The sequence below is a fragment of the Nannospalax galili genome, unplaced genomic scaffold (assembly GCF_000622305.1).
Source record: "Nannospalax galili isolate Female #2095 unplaced genomic scaffold, S.galili_v1.0 scaffold777, whole genome shotgun sequence".
NCBI classification, from domain to species: domain Eukaryota; kingdom Metazoa; phylum Chordata; class Mammalia; order Rodentia; family Spalacidae; genus Nannospalax; species Nannospalax galili.
In genome coordinates this window covers 871,320-888,384 of record NW_008341810.1, presented here as the reverse complement: position 1 = coordinate 888,384, position 17,065 = coordinate 871,320, and the positions used below count along the sequence as shown (strand labels likewise).

The following is a 17,065-nucleotide window of genomic DNA, read 5'->3' as shown; positions in this document are numbered from 1 at the left end:
TACCTGCCTGTAGGTGAGTGCACCCGTGTCTTGCAATGCCCATGGAGGACAGAAGAGGCTGTCAGATCCCCTGGAACTGGAGTTATAGACAGTTGATAGCTGCCATGTGGGTGCTGGGGTTTGAACCCAGGTCTTCTGCAAGAACAACCAGTGTTCTTAACCTCTGAGCCACCTCTCCAGCCCCTGTAATGGTTTTATAGATGAAGAGTTGAGGTCTGACATTCCCTTTCTCCTTCATTAATCTAATTGCCGTTCTTTTCCTCTGAGATATGCACAGCAGTCTTGTCACTGGTGATGTAGTGGCTACTTAAGTACACTGTTTGGAGCTAAATATTACCAAATGACCATTATTGAATGTGCTTTTCAGATCTGAAGATGTTTTAATGAGAAACAAGTAGAGTTTTCACGTGACCGAAGTGGTTTTAGACCCAAGGCAATCTCATCATCTTTTTAGGATTTTGAGTCTATCCAAAAGTTAATCTTAGCTTTCAAGAGCTTAATCTTTTCTCCCATTTGACCGACAGCTTGGTGATGTGATGGTGGACATAGCGAGCAACATCATGCTGGCTGACGAGCGCGTCCTCTGGCTGGCGCAGAGGGAAGCGAAGGCCTGCAGTCGGATTGTCCAGTGTTTGCAGCGCATTGCCACGCACAGGCTGGCCAGCGGCGCTCACGTGTACTCCACGGTAAGTGCCACCTTCTCGTGGGCCCCAAGACAGTGTTCCTTTGTGGCCGCTCTAACCCACAAGGGCCTGGTCTCTTTCCCATAGTGGAGCGGCTGTCTCCTGTTACTGTGATTGGCACAGAATGCCCTTTTCAGAAACATTGGAAAAGTTAATTTTGCTTCTGAGCCACGTTTTCTCAGTAACTAGAAAATGCTTTTTTTAAAAAAAGTTCTGTAATTTGAATTGCTGTCACCATCTAATTCATCGAAACTATTTCTGCAACAAAAATAAGGACGTGATTGTTTGGCCTGCTGGCACTTCACCCACTGTCCGTCCAAGCTAATATTCTGTTCAGAGCCTGAAGGATGTTTTGGGAGAATGCCGGATATTTGCCCAGGTTCAGTCTTAAAAGGACTAGGCTGCCCTCCAACACTTGCAAAACTATTGGCATGATGTAATAATCTGTCAAACAGTATTAAATTATGTTCATGCCAAATCGAACTCCTGATTTGTGTGTTGCTTACTTTTTGTTCTAAAAACATGTGATACGTACAGTAAATAATTTGTCATTCTGTTAGCAGGCATTCTCTAATGAGAGTCACAGCTTTTAGTTCTAAATATTGCAGTGAGATCTTGTAGTGGTGAGGGTTGTACACTTTCACCTACGAGTCTAGGCCATTCAAGATGGCCGTTTTCCATTGACTTCTGAGGCCTTTTTGATGATACTGTGCTTTAGGTTACCTTTTGTTCAATTAAGATTGGAATTGCTGTTGGGTCTTGTGGTCCACACCTCAAATTCCAGCACTGGAGGAGGTAGAGGCAGGGGGATCTTGAGAGTTTGAAGTTAGGCTGGTCTATGAAGCAAGCTCTGGCCAATCAGGGCTACATACTGAGACTCTGTCTTAAAAAAAAAAGTAGAGCCAGTAGCTACTGTCTGCAGAGCATACATAGTTTAAGGTAATTTCGCTCTTAGATACATGGACTGCCTGGAGACTAGCCAGTCATTTTATGGGCAACAGTTTCCACCCAGTTGAAGGAAATTCCTTCCATCTCTGAACCTCACTGGTCTTCCTGCCAGTGAGGAGTGTAGTAAAGGTTGTAATGAATATGTAAAGGTCATTTCAGCTTGCAACACAGGTTCCAAGAATTATGCATCTCCTTACACAGCTGTCTCCCTCATCCCTGAGGAAGATCCCATGGGTGCTTGAAGCCATGGGTAGTCTCAAGCTCTGTTTCCTGTTTTCTCTGATCTGTGCATACTGGTCAAGGTCGGCTTGTAAATCAGGCACAATAAGAAATTAACGGCCACATCTAATGATGAAGTAGAACAACTATAATGATATACTATTTATACTAATGATACTATTTACAGTTTATGAGTTATTTCTGGAAATTTCCGCTTAATGTTTTAAGACTGTTGGTTCACCATGGGTAGCTGAAATTGGGGAAAATGGACCAGAGATGAGGGTGTCATGCTAGTAAATAGAGATTCCCAGAGTAAGAAAAAATCTTCGGGAAGGACACTTTCTTCTTTCCATTTGAAGCTTCCTGTGTTGGTTTTGATTCATAACACTTATCAGAAGCTCTGCAGAGTTTACATGTCATGGACTAGCAGAGATCTGGAATGTACATTGTTAGTTTACATATGTAATTAATGCAAGTTTCACAGTCTGAAGCAAAAGTTAATGCAGACATAGTCATCCCTAACTGAAAGAGGAGACACCACATTGTCCTTAGGGTTACAGTGAACTGTGCTTGGGAGTTTGAAGGTGCAGCTTGCCCCGTCTCACTTCTTTTTTTCAAATATTTTATTGATTATTTTTATTTTATGTGTATGAGTGTATTGCCTGCACGTATGTGAGTGCACCCATGTCGTGCAATGCTGCAGAAGTCAGAAGAGGGCGTCGGATTCCCCTGGAACTGGAGTTAAGGATAATTCGTAGCGCCATGTGGGTGCTGGGAATTGAACCTGGGTCCTCTGCAAGAGCAGTCAGTGCTCTTAACCGCTGAGCCATCTCTCCAGCACCTTTCTCACCTCTTGTACCCTTCCTGGCATGGCTGATGTGTGGGAGGCAGGCTGGAGCTCCTCCTGCATCTTGGATCTGTATCTTGCTAGATCCCCTAAGTTCAGGTCTCTTTAATTTGTTAGCACAAAAACTTAGGGCAGGCAGGTACCATCTCTTCCAGGCACTTTTTCTGACCAAATTTGCTTCTTAAATCTGTTTGTTTCCTATGATTTGAATCCACCTCTGCCTTTTTTCTGAGGAAACAGCTTTGGTGTGAGCCGACAGTTTTTTTGTTTTTTTTTTTTGTGAATCTAGTACAGAATGTTGACTTTTCTCCCCGTGAAAGGAGACAGTGTGAATGGCGTGAGTGTGACGGTTCCCTATCCTCAGTGGTTCCCTCCATTTCTTCTGCAGAGTAGGCGTTGAAGGGGCCTCTGATTGTGACAGCTCTTTGTCTAAGTCAGAAGCTTCTGTTAGTTTGCAGCTCTTTGTGAGGTACTCCTCAAATTGTTTTTATTTATTTTTTCCGTGATATTGGGGTTCAGATAAATACTGCCTCTTACAGTGCCAGCCCTCAGATTATTAGTTATTAAACTTATTGTTGTTCAGTCTTTGAGAACGTCATGCATTGTGTTTTGATCATGTTCAGACCCCTCCCCCACTAGCCCCCACTTACCACTCCCTTTCTTGTCCGCTATTATTGTCTTCTTCATTTTTTTTTATATTTTATTTATTATTTTTATGAGTGTATTGCCTGCATGTAGGTAAGCGTACCCGTGTCATGCAATGCCCTCGGAAGACAGAAGAGGCCATCGGATTCCCTGGAACTGGAGTTACGGACAGTTGTTAGCTGCCATGTGGGTGCTGGGATTCGAACCCGGGTCTTCTGCAAGAACAACCGGTGTTCCTAACTGCTGAGCTATCTCTCCAGCCCCATGTCTTATTTTTAAGGCCTACTGAGTCCAATCTATGTTTCCCAGATGCTCTTTGGTATGAATCTATCCCTTGAACTCTGGCCAATTTCCAGGCTTCATACCAGTAAAGAAAACTGACTCTTGACCTCCCAGCATCTATTAATTGTCCACAGATCCGAAGCTAGGGCTGGTGCTTCTCGCCCACCTCCTCCCATCCATGCTAGTTTTTGTCTGGGATTGTGAGGTCTTGTGTGATTTGTACCCAGCTTCCCACTGTTTGTGCCTCTTTCTTTTTTTCTTCATTGTTCTTCTTTCCATCTTTAGGGCATTTAAAATTTTTTCCATTTCAAGATCTTTTTTGAGTGATCTTTAGTAAATATGTCTTATTAAACCTGAAGTTTTTGTTTGTCTTCTATGTATGGGGTGTGTGTGTTTGTGTGTGTGTGTGTTTTGGAAAATTGTTTTCCCCTTATATTCTAAATCTTTCATAAACTTCTGTTTGGTTGACTTTTGAAGTATTCGCCCAATATTGCTCTGGAAGCTTACGTCATCAAGGCTGCTGGCTTCACAGGAATGACCTGCACCGTCTTCCAGAAAGTGGCAGCTGCCGATCGCTCAGGACTTTCTGACTATGGGAGGCGAGACCCTGATGGAAACCTTGACAAACAACTGAGCTTCAAGTGCAATGTTTCAAACACGTTCTCAAGCCTGGCACTGAAAGTAAGCTGCACTCTCTGGTTATTAAAACTATTTGTGGTTAGATTTGAATATGCAAATCTTTGATTTTCCAGAGGCTTTACTAATATGTCTTTTTTTGCTGGGGGTGGGGGTTGGCAATAACTGATATTGAAGTATTATGCTGTTGTTTTTTAAGAAACTCAGACTATGGGGCTCGAGAGCCATCTCTCCAGCCCCCTAGTCTGAGTTTAGTTTCTAGCACCCACCTGGACTGAATTTAGTTTCCAGCACCCACTTGGCAGTTAACAGCTACCTATAACTACAGATCCAAGGGATTCCATAGCCTCTTCTGGCCCTTGCAAGCATCACGCACTCGTATTCTGCATGTTTGTGCGTAGAGGCAGAGCACTCATAGGAATAAAATAAAATAAATAATCAAGAAAGATACAGACAGGAAAGGGTACTAGAATGATGTCATGAGTTCTATGTATTTTTACTTTAAAATTCACTTTCTCCACCCAACAATTAAAAAATACACTTTAAAATCAATTGCCATAGTATAAAGCAAATGTCTTAATATTATATATTAAACTGCTGACTTTCATCTAAACTTTTTTTCTTCCTGATTTGAAGACATTAAAGCTTTTTCATGGAGCCCTACAATTATTGTGGGCTCTTGGCACTGTGCCTGTACTGTCTGTCGGTGAAGTGAGCTCTGAGACTGGGCATTTAATCAGGCAAGATGTGTATTAAGATTTTTAGGAGACAGCCTGAGGGGGTGGGTTTGGACCTCTCCATAGGGGTAGTGCTCGGGGCTCAGCAGACCACCAGAGAGTGCCCGGTTCTGGCCTGACTCTACCAGAGGGCCTGAGAACCCAGGGGACAGTCTGACTGCCCCCAGATCCTGCCTCCACGGGGTGATGAGCTTCCTCTAATTGCGACATACCATCCTCCTATGTGGGATTTTGTGAGGCCCCTCCCAAGGCTCCAGGGCAGATCTGGCTTTGGTAAGCTAAGGCTGGGATCTCAGCAGACTTCCAGAGAGTGGCCTGCTTCTGGCATAGGGTTGACAGTGCACAGGACTGCCTGAGAGAGCCTGGATCCTGCCTCCATGTGGTGAAGGAAGCCTGAGTGTACCTGACTGGAACCTGAGTTGGGCTTCTGTGGGTACCCCTGAATAGCTGATCAGAAGCTATCAGTTCCCTCTAAAATAAACCTGAAAGAACCTGAACCCTGTACCATCCAGCTTTACATAACCAATAAAGAAAGGATCTAGACAGAAGCATACTTCAACTTAATTCTCTTATCAGAATCATAAACAACAAAAGATTCACATGCCAATCCCACAATGAAAGAATAATAAAATGGAAAGCCAAAACAGTATATCCCCACCAAACCCACCAATCCTGTAGAAGAGTTCTACAAGGAGAACCCCCTAGAAATAACCCAGGACACTGAATTTAAAAGAACAATCATAAACATGATCAAGTAATTCAACGAATTTAAAGAACACACAAACAAATCAAAGAGCTAAAAGAAGACAGGTATAAACTTCTGAATGAATTTACAGATAGAAACATTGAAGAAAACTCAGGCAAAACTCAGTAAGTCAACTTGAAAGAAAAGGGGAAAGCCTCACCTCTAGAATGAATGAAATGGAAAACAGAACATCAACACTGGAGGATAAAGTTGAAGAATTGGACCACTCAAGCAAAGAGTATGGAAAATTAAAAAAAAAAAACACAGGAATGGAATATGCAAGAGAAGTGGGACACCATGAAAAGACCAAATCTATGGATCATAGGAATAGAGGAAGGAGAAGAATTTCATGTTAATAGTGTTGACCAAATCTTAAACAGGATTGTAGAAGAGAATTTCACAAAATTAAGGAAAGACATCCCCTTACAAATACAGGAAGCACATAGAGAAATAGACAGGACCAGAAAAGAAGCTCACCAAGGCACATCAGAGTAAAAACATTAAATGTACAGAACAAAGAGAGAACACTGAAAGCAGCAAAAGAAAAACAAGTCACATACAAAGGAAAGCCCATCAGAGTTACAGCCGACTTATCAATGCAAACTATGAAAGCCAGAAGAGCCTGGACCAAGGTATTTCCAGTTCTACATGACAACAGACGCCAGCCCAGAATACTTTACCCAGTAGAAATGTCTATTATAGTTGAAGGAGGAAAAAAAAATCTTCCATGACATGAATAGCCTGAAAGAATACATGTCCGCAAAACCAGCCCTCCAAAGAATACTTGAAGCAACACAGAGCAGAGAGAGAAACAACTATACCCTAGGGGCAACAAAAGAAAATAAAAAAAAGATATAATCTATGAAACAAAATTACACAGAGAACACAAACAGCAATCAAAATGATGGCAACCAATACACACCTTTCAATAATAACCTTAAATATCAATGGACTGAACTCCCCAGTCAAACGACACAGGATAAGTGCATGGATTAAGAAATAAAATCCATCTCTTTGCTGTCTGCAAGAAACCCATCTCACCTTCAAGGACAGGCACTACCTTAAGTTAAAGGATGGAAAAGAATATTCTAAGCAAATGGCACTAAGAAACAAGCAAGGGTTACAATTCTAATATCTGACAAAATAGACTTCAAAGTAAGATAAGGAGGGTCACTTCATTCTGATCAAAGGAACAGTTAACCAAGAAGATATTACAATCCTTAACATATATGGAGTGACTCAAGATGTTATGGAGAGAAAACGAAGGTATAACTACAGAAACACAAAATAGGACCAAATACACCAGTTAAAATGACAGTAACCAATACACATCTTTCAATAATAACCTTAAATATCAATGGACTGAACTCCCCAGTCAAAAGACAAAGGAAAAGTAAATGGATTAAGAAACAAAATCCATCTCTTTGCTGTTGCAAGAAACCCATCTCACCTTCAACGACAGGCACTACCTTAAGGTAAAAGGATGGAAAAGAATATTCCAAGTAAATGGCACTAAGAAACAAGCAGGGGTTGCAATACTGACAAAATACAAAATAGACTTCAAAGTAAAACTAATCAGAAGAGATAAGGAGGGACACTTCATTCTGATCAAAGGAACAGTCGACCAAGAAGATATTACAATTCTTACCATATATGCACCAAATTCTGGTGCATGCAAATTCATCAAAACAACACTACAGGATTTTAAGACACAGATTAACCCCAACTCAGTAATAGTAGGGAACTTCAATACCCCACTGTCTTCATTAGACAGGTCAACTGGACAAAGAATAACAGAGAGATGTCTGAATTATATGATCCCTTACATCAAATGGACCTAACAGACATCTTTTGATTATTCCACCCAAACACCAAGGAATACACTTTCTACTCAGCACCTCATGGAATTTTTTTCAAAAATTGACTACATACTGGGCCACAAAACATACCTCAACAAATACAAAAATATTGAAATAATTCCATGCATTCTATCGGACCACAAAGCAGTAAAGCCCCAAATCAACACTGGATGATGCCCTAGTCACCACACAAGCTCGTATCCATTGAACAACACACTCCTAAACAATGAGTGGGTCAGAGGAGAAATTAAGAAAGAAATAAAAGAACTCTTGGAATTCAATGAAAAGAACAATACAACACAACACAACCTGTGGGACACATTAAAAGTAGTCCTAAGAGGGAAGTTTATAGCTCTAAGTGCCTACATTAAAAAATTGGAAACAGCCCAAATAAATGACCTAACACTGCAACTCAAGTCATTGGAAAGACAAGAACAAATGAAACCCAAACCCAGCAGAAGAGAAGAAATAACAAAAATCAGAGCAGAAATTAATGAAATAGAAACAAAGAAAACAATACAAAGAATCTAACAGCTGGTTCTTTGAACAGCTAAACAAGATAGCCAGACCCTTAGCCCAGTTAAGCAAAAGAAAGAAAGAGCAAATCCACATCAATAAAATCAGATACGAAAGCAGAAACATCATAACAGACATCCAAAAGATCCAGACCATTATAAGGGAATATTTTAAAAACCTATATGCTACTAAATCTGAAAATCTACAAGAAATGGATGGATATCTGAAATCATGGGAACCACCAAAGTTAAACCAAGAAGAGATCAACACTTTAAACAAACCCATAACATATAAGGAAATTAGTAATACAAACCCTCCTGATTTAAAAAAGCCCAGGGCCAGATCAATTTACAGCAGCATTCTATCAGACATTTAAAGATCTATATCCAGTACTATGTAATTTATTTAAAAAGATAGAAACAGAGGGAGAACTTCCAAATTCCTTCTGTGAAGCCAGCTTCACTCTAATACCCAAACCAAGTAAAGACACAACCAAAAAAGAAAACTGTAGACCCATATCCTTAATGAACATAGATGCAAAAATCCTCAACAGAGTACTTGCAAGCCACATACAGACACACATCAAAAAGCATTCACCATGATCAAGTAGGCTTTATCCCAGATATGCAGGGATGGTTTAATATATGCAAGTCAGTAAACATCAATAATCATCAATAAATGGACTCAAAGGCATAAACCACATTGTCATCTCAGTAGATGCAGAAAAGGCTTTTGACAAAATTCAGCGTGTATTTATGTTCAAGGTACTGGAGGGAACATACCTCAACATAATCCTTAACATAATTAAAGCTATATACAACAAACCCACAGCCGACATCATTCTAAATGGAGAAAGACTGGAAGCATTCCCATTAAAATCAAGAACCAGACAAGGATGTCCACTATCTCCACTCTTTTTCAACACAGTGCTTGAAATTCTTGCTAAAGCAATAAGACAGGAAAAGAAATTTAAAGGAGTACTAATTGGAAAAGAAGAGATCAAACTTTCAATTTTTGCAGATGATATGATACTATACCTAAGAGATCCCAAAAGGTCCACCAGAAAATTCCCAGAACCGATCAACACTTTCATTATAGTGGCAGGTTATAAAATCAATCTACAAAAGTCAGTAACCTTTCTATATACCAATAATAAGCAATTGGATAAAGAATACAGGGAAATGTTCCCATTCACAGTTGCTGCAAAAAAATTAAAATATCTTGGAATAAATCTGACCAAAGACACCAAAGATCTCTACAATGAAAATTTTAAATTATTAAAGAAGGAGATTTGAAGAAGACACCAGGAGATGGAAGTACGTCCCATGTTCAGGGATTTGAATAATTAATATTGTGAAAATGACCATCCTACCAGCAGCAATATATAGATTCAATGCAATCCCAATCAAAATCCCCGTGACACTTCATAGAATTAGAAAAACGCTTCTTTAACTTCATATGGAGGCACAAAAGACTCTGGATAGCCAAAGCAACCCTGAGCACAAAGAGCAATGCTGGGGGGATTACTATACCAGATGTCAAAGTATCCTTCAGAGCCATAGTCATAAAAACAGCATGGTACTGTCACAAAAATAGACACATAGATAAATGGAATATCATTGACAATCCAAACCCGAGTACAGGCAATTGCAGCCACCTGTTATTTGACAAAGGTGCCAAGACACACAGTGGGGAAAGACAGCATCTTTACCAAATGGTACTGGCAAAACTGGATCTCCACCTGTAGAAGAATGAAACTAGATCCTTATCTTTCGCCTTGCACAAAAGTCAACTCCAAATGGATCAAAGACCTCAATGTGAAACTGGAAACCCTGAAACTATTAGGAGAAAATATTGGCAGTAACTTACAGCGTATAGGTGTAGGAAAGGATTTTCTAAATCAGACAGAAGTTGCTCCGGAATTAAGGTCAGCAATCAATAAGTGGGACCTCATTAAACTAAAAAGCTTCTGTCCAGGAAAAGAAACAAAACAGTGAAGAGAAAACCCACAGAATGGGAACAAATCTTCACCAGTGACACATCTGACAGAGGTTTAACATCCAGAATATATAAAGAACTCAAAAAGCAGTTGAGAAACCAAATGACTCAATTAAAAGATGGGCATTTAAACAGAGAGTTCTCAAAGGAAGAAATAAAGATGGCTAAGAAACATCTCAAAAAGTGTTCAACATTTAGCAATTAAGGAAATGCAAATTAAAACCATCCTAAGGCATCACCTTACCCCAATCAGACTGGCTAGGATCAAGAGAACAAATGATACCAAATGCTGACGAGGATGTGGAGAAAGGGGAACACTCATTCACTGCTGGTGGGATTGTGCAGCCTCTATGGAAAACAGTGTGGAGAACTCTTACAAAACTAAAAATGAACCTACTATATGACCCGGTTATACCACTCCTTGGCATATACCCAAAGGACTCATCCTGTTGTAGAGATACTTGGACAACCATTTGTTGCTGCTCTTTTCACAGTAGCTAAGAGATGGATGCAACCTAAATGTCCCTCAACTGAAGAGTGGTTAACAAAAATGTGGTATATTTACACAGTGGAGTTCTATTCAGTAAAGAAAGATGAAATAATGAAATTTGCAGGTAAATGGACGGGTCTAGAAAATGTTATACTAAGTGATGTAACACAGACTCAGAAAAACAAACGTTTGCTCTTTTCACAGTAGCTAAGAGATGGATGCAACCTAAATGTCCCTCAACTGAAGAGTGGTTAACAAAAATGTGGTATATTTACACAGTGGAGTTCTATTCAGTAAAGAAAGATGAAATAATGAAATTTGCAGGTAAATGGACGGGTCTAGAAAATGTTATACTAAGTGAAGTAACACAGACTCAGAAAAACAAATGTTATATTTTCTCCCTCATGTGGCTCCTAGCACCAAATCCTTTTGAATTCCAGGTCCTTTTAATAAGATGATGCTATATAGCAGTCCCTTCTGCATGAAATGACTACCATCATCACAAATTCGGCAGAGCCTGATTGCTAACCATAGTCACAATAGGGCTTGTTGACAGTTGTGCTCATTCATTAAAGGAGTGCCATGCAGGGTCACTGGACCCTCACCTAAGCATCCAGCTACTCTTCCTAGCCAACTAGTTCAACTTTGGAAGACAAAAGAAAAATGAGGAGGAACCCAACAGAGGGATGCTTTTGGAAGCCCTTGTGAAGAAATGCCAACTTTTTTCTAGTTCCCTGTCTAGAACTTGTAATGCTAATTACTCTTGCCTTTATTTCTCCCTCACATCTCCTATTCATGATTCAAGGACTTTCTTCTCCCCTTAGAGACAAGACTTATGCAATTTGGGAGTCTTTTAGATAGACCCACTGAAGGGGTACTCCAATTGCCTCACCCTGTGTCCCTGTTCAGCATGGAAGAAGCTGGAACAGTCTGCATCACTATTCCCTATTGGCAATTTGGGTAACCCCTTCAGAGGATGGCTGCATTAAGAATAGGAGGTAGGAACTGGCTAGGCAGTCTGGGTAAAACGACCCCAAAGAAACGTAGCTAGTTTCTTGGCTAAAAGTCAAAATGTCCTTGGGCCTGTTAGCAACATACCATGTTCCAAGGCTAAAAATGTCAAAAGTATTTGAGAGCTTGTAGCTAATCTTTAAAAGATTTTAGGGTTACCTCTTCAGAGGGGGCAATGTTGGAGGGGAGGGAGTGGACATGGATTTGATCAAAACACCTTATATACATCTATGAAAGTCTCAAAAGTTTTTGTAAATATTAAAAAAATAAAAAGATTTTTGTCAAGGAAGTATAATATATGATATGTTCTGAAAATCCAAATATGTGGTATGTATTTTTTAAAGTGTGTTTTGTTGGATCAAGTGAAAGAAAAGGACTTTTACTGTCTTTCAGGGTTGGTATATGTGTTTGCCTCCACCACGTTGAAACAACTGATTAGAGAAGAATTCCAGCTCCCTAATGAACCCACATGTTTTCCACTCAAATACGCCATCTTCTGTAGCTTTCAGTTAATTCTGCCTTTGTTTGTGTTTGTCTCAAAAGGACATGACAAACAGTCATTTTAAAGCCTGAAAAATAATTGATCAAATAGGTATTTGGCGCTCTGGGACACTGAAGGTGCCCCATAACTGTCCAGTGGATGAAGCGGTGATTAATGTATTTCCTCATACCTTACCTCGGTGCCCTCTGTACAGAGAGCTCAACGTTCCTAATTTTAAAATACCTTAGCCGTCCAAGATACCTGAAGTGGTCGGAACATGTGATGATGCTGTATATTTACTGTGTACTCTGTATTGTATACTCAGAGGCAGATGGCAAGATTTCTTTGTTATTCTTGGTCCTGTGCAAGTTCGTGACACCCACAGCCTGGCACCTGTATACCAGCTCAGCTTTCTTTACTGCACCATGTAAAAATACACTGCAAAAGATGTAGAGACAGCAGAACGCAGAGCCCATGAGAGAACAGGCACATCTTTCTGAGGAAGACTTAAAACTGATGAACATTTCTGGCTTGCGTGGTCACAGTTCGTAGAGAGGGAACGGAAATGATGCGACCCTGTGTTGGATAAATTTCATGTCCCACCCCTCTGTGGCAGGAGATTTTCCCGAGCTAAAGTTGAAGGCTTTGAGTGAATACACAGAGATTTACCAATTTTATTCCATTCTGTGTTTTTAAGACCACCTTGTGGTCAGAACAAGGGCAACTGTGTCATTATTCTTGCTCCAGATATGGTGACGCTCGGTGGGAAAGGAACGTACCCTCACGACAGAATTAAACAGTTTAATGTCAATACTGTAGCACGTACTTAAGCTTTGGTATTTTAACAGAGGACTTTCTTCTCCTTTTAAAATTTATGCCACACCATTTTTGTTCTTTCTATACATACTTTAAAAAATCCTTTAAAACATGCTAACTGGGCAGCTTGAACATGGTTCATTGATTGCATCCCCCTTCGGTGCAGCATATGCTAACATGTGAAGCTGAACCCATGAAGAGAATCCCTGCACCTCAGTAGAAGGTGTGCTGCTTGCTTGTTTCCTGCCTGTTCTCTGTTTGTATGCTTCCCTGCCTGGCACCACCGTAGTTAGGTTTGGACTCTGTCCCATGCAGATGCTGCTTGGCATACACTGGGGTTATGTCTTGATAAAACCATTTTAGATTGAAAACATCCTATTGAAAATGAAATGAATGGGGCTGGAGAGATGGCCCAGTGGTTAAGGGCACTGGCTGCTTTTGCCGAGGACCCAAGTTCAATTCCCAGCACCCACATGGCAGCTAATAACTGTCCGTAACTCCAGTTCTAGGGGAATTCAACTCTCTCTTCTTACCTACATGGGCATCGTGCGACACACGTGCACTCACACACATGCAGGCAGTCCATCATACCCATAAACTAAATAATAAATAAAATATATTAAAAAAAAGAAAATGTAATGAATGTGCCTGAGCCCCTGGACAGTCTAGCTGAGCAACACAGTGTTGCTGACTCTTGATGTCCAATCCCGTGATCTCAAGACTGAAAGAACCGTGCTCTTGACATCACAAGACAGTGTGGCGTTACATGTCACCAGCCCAGGGATACACCAAAGATTAAAGAACACTTGCTACTGAATGTGTTTCTTTTTGCTGAAAATTTCTAAGTGAAACCATCCTGTTACGAGCCACCCATCTTAGCCACATCACTGTAAATGCTTGTTTAACCTCTATGTCTCTAGGTCCTTCCTTAAAGTCCTTCTATCACCCTCCAGTTGACGTAGTATTGAACTGATTTCTTACGTAGCAGATAGCTGCTGTCCCAGGTCCCCATGTGCCTCCTGGTCCTACAGGTCATTCCATTCTGTGGGGAGCACTAGCCAGACCTTCCTAGCTGTCTGGTGTTTCTGCCTGTGCTGTCTGAGGTGTTAAGATGGTGAATGTTATCCTCAGATCTACCCCAGTAGACCTTGGTAAAGATGGCAAGTCCTTGGAGGGGTGTGTCTGTGACTTGTGCTTTTGCCTTGGCTCTCTTGCCCCACATCCCTCCTTAATACCTCACCTTTCTGCTGAGTGACAGCAAACTTCCCTTGGTTCCTCTCCCAGCCTCGTGACCACTTTGAGCCAGGCTCATACTAATTCTTTACTAGACTGCCCTCTCCCCCCACCACTTCCATATTTCCTTGACTGTACGTTAAGACCCAGACTGGGTGTCACCTCCAAGAAGTCTCACCTAACTGCGTCTGGCCAGCCTTGTCATATCCCACCCCTGGGCCCTGGGTTTCTCCTCATCATCATGTGGTCACAATACCCACCCACCTCGATACCCACTCACCTCATCCTTATGATTATGTGTGTGAGCAGCAGGGGTCTGATCACGTGGCAGATCAGCTGCCTGAGGCCTCCTTGAACCCAGAACCTGTCCCCAATGGGCTCCAGGTGGAATCCAGGTGCCTGTTTTTCACTCCTGAGAGTACTGCAGGCTGTTCTAATCTCCTCCTCCCCCAAAAAGAATGATTCTTTATGCTGTTGTTATAATCTAGATATGCACATGTAATAGGGTAGGGACTATACCCATGAAACTATTAAGTGATGTTAGAAGTCAGCTAGTGTTTTGAGGTCAGCTGTAGTCTAGCCAAAAAAGAATTGATTCTTTATAATTAACTTGAAGACGGTTTTCCTTGCACATCCCACATTTCTCTCTTCCCAGACACCTAGGGCTTTAGCCCAGCCGAAGTCCTCTCCATTTCCCACCCCATTCATTATATTCTCACACTTCTACCTTGATTCCTGCCTTTTGCCAAGGTCTCAGTCCTTGCCTGCTTAGAAGACACTCTACCGCCAAGGCTCTGTGCTCCTCCTCTTCTCCCACAGGGCTAGTCATCTGCTGTAAATCCCCGGGTGCTTTGTTTATTCTCTGGAATGGTTACAGGTCTTACAGTGGTGAGTTGGTTCGTAGATCATGTGATGTGACTCAGAATGTGGTCTCTGCAGCTAGGTGGCGTGGGTTCATGTCTTTCCCTCCTAACCAGCTGTACAGTGCAGGCAAGTATCTTCACTTCTGTGAATGTCAGTGCCTTGCAGTGAATAGGGGCTTGTGAAATGATGGTACCTTACCCAAAGGGTCATTGAAAAGATGAAAAGGGCAGATGTGTTGACACAGCAGTACTCAGTCTGGATCAGCTTTATTATTACCATTTCTTGGTAGTGGGGTTCCTGTTTCCCTTGTTAATTTATGAGTATTCGATAGCAAGGACCTCAGTGTCTTTCCTTCGGTGTCTATAGGGTCTGTCTGCACAGGGCCAAATACAGAGTAACCAAATGTCTAACAATTCTTGAACAAAATGAACATTTAACAGATAGTTAGAAATGAATTCTGAAAGCACGTATCATCCCCGTTGTCTATAGGGACATAATCAAAAGGTAGTTTCCAGCTAATAACTAGTTACAGACAAGAAATTTTTCAGGGCATACCATACCTGTTTACAATTGAGTGACTAGACAGGGAAATGTGAATAAATTGGTATTTTGTTGTTTTGAATCCAGTGGTTTTGACTCATCTTGATTTTAGTGATAGAATTCTATAAATGTTAAAATACTGCTATTTTTTAAACCATTTTAATGTATTATATTATGGAGGAAGTCCATATCCCTTCCCCAGACTTTAAAATCAGATCAAAGTACTTTCATGTTAAAATCCATCATGCCATTTATCTTTTTAGTGTAACGCCATTGTTAACACTGGAAGGCTTATGAATTTAGTAAATAGCCCCACGATAACATTCCTTTCTTGTGTGTTCATACTTTTTACCGATTTTGGTATGGAAATTAATACTGAAACAGTTACAACATCAGAACATGAGGTTCTGGCTTACTGTTGGTTAGTTGCCACTTTCCTCTTCCTGTCCTCTAACCACCATCTTCCCCGTGCCAAAGGAATGATGACCTCCCGTCGCTCTGTGGGCCTGGCTGCCCCTCACAGCCCTGTGTCTATCCTTCTTTTGTTACAGGGGTCATTAGGTGTGTTTAAGAAGGTTTAACTTGGGTTAAAGGAAACTGAGCAGTGTTACCCAGTTTCCAAATGCTGAGGCTGCCATCCGAAGCCTGATCTCCTGCTGTTCTTGGCCCCGCCATCTTCCAAGATTATGTGTTTCTCAAGGGTTCTCAAGAGAGACTTCTAATTTACTAACTATAATTTATGTGTGTATAGCTCTTCCTCGCTGCTGTAATCCGTGCATTTTTAAAATCCACATATGATTAATTGAAATTATAAACTGTAGTTCCTGTCTTCAGGCCAGCAGACAAAAGGTATAATTATAAGAAATGTAACGAATTAAATAAGTGTTCTGTGATGTCCAAAATTAGATTTACAACTTTCCCATTAATAGTGATCATAATTTCTTTTAAAGAAATGAAACATACATGTTTTATACTCTTACTGTAAAAATCTAAACATTATTGATATAGCTTGAGTTCATCTCTCCAGCACCCCAGGGCTCCCTCTCTCCATCACAGTGAACCTGTAATTATTATTTAGTAATATTCTTTATTGTGCTTGGGAGAGAGTTCAAAGCCATGAGTACGTAAGGGCTGTAGTAGATCTGTAGTTTCTGTCTTTCAGCGATCTGGAGTTTTTGTTTATTGGTTTTGGTTTGCTTTTTACACGTTTAAGCCTAGACTTTCTTCGACTTCAGAGTATACATGTTTCCTTTTTCAGCTCTGTTTTAAAAAATACTAGTTCTGGTTTTTAAAAAGTCATTTTGACTTATCATTATTAAAGCTTTCCAACAGAGCTGTGTTTTATTTTCATGTAATTTTGTGTTCATAGTAAGATTATTTTCTGAATTTTATAGTACTTGTTTGAATAAATGTCTATCAGCTAACACTTCATTGGGATTAATTGATTGATGTTTTTGATTTTTATCTTGGTTTATATCTTGTTATATACCTAAGAGAAATTTCTGTGTTTTATAG

General features: G+C 40.6%; 1 protein-coding gene across 1 annotated transcript in view; it reads left to right on the top strand.

The window, feature by feature from the left end:
- The window catches only part of Adgra3 (adhesion G protein-coupled receptor A3), a 111,915-nt gene that overhangs the window by 69,657 nt on the left and 25,193 nt on the right, over window positions 1-17,065 (top strand). Inside the window, exons 11-12 of the mRNA XM_017799186.2 lie at window positions 525-686; window positions 4,102-4,305. Coding sequence (XP_017654675.1) covers window positions 525-686; window positions 4,102-4,305 — 366 coding nt within the window. The remainder of the gene's footprint in view (window positions 1-524; window positions 687-4,101; window positions 4,306-17,065) is intronic.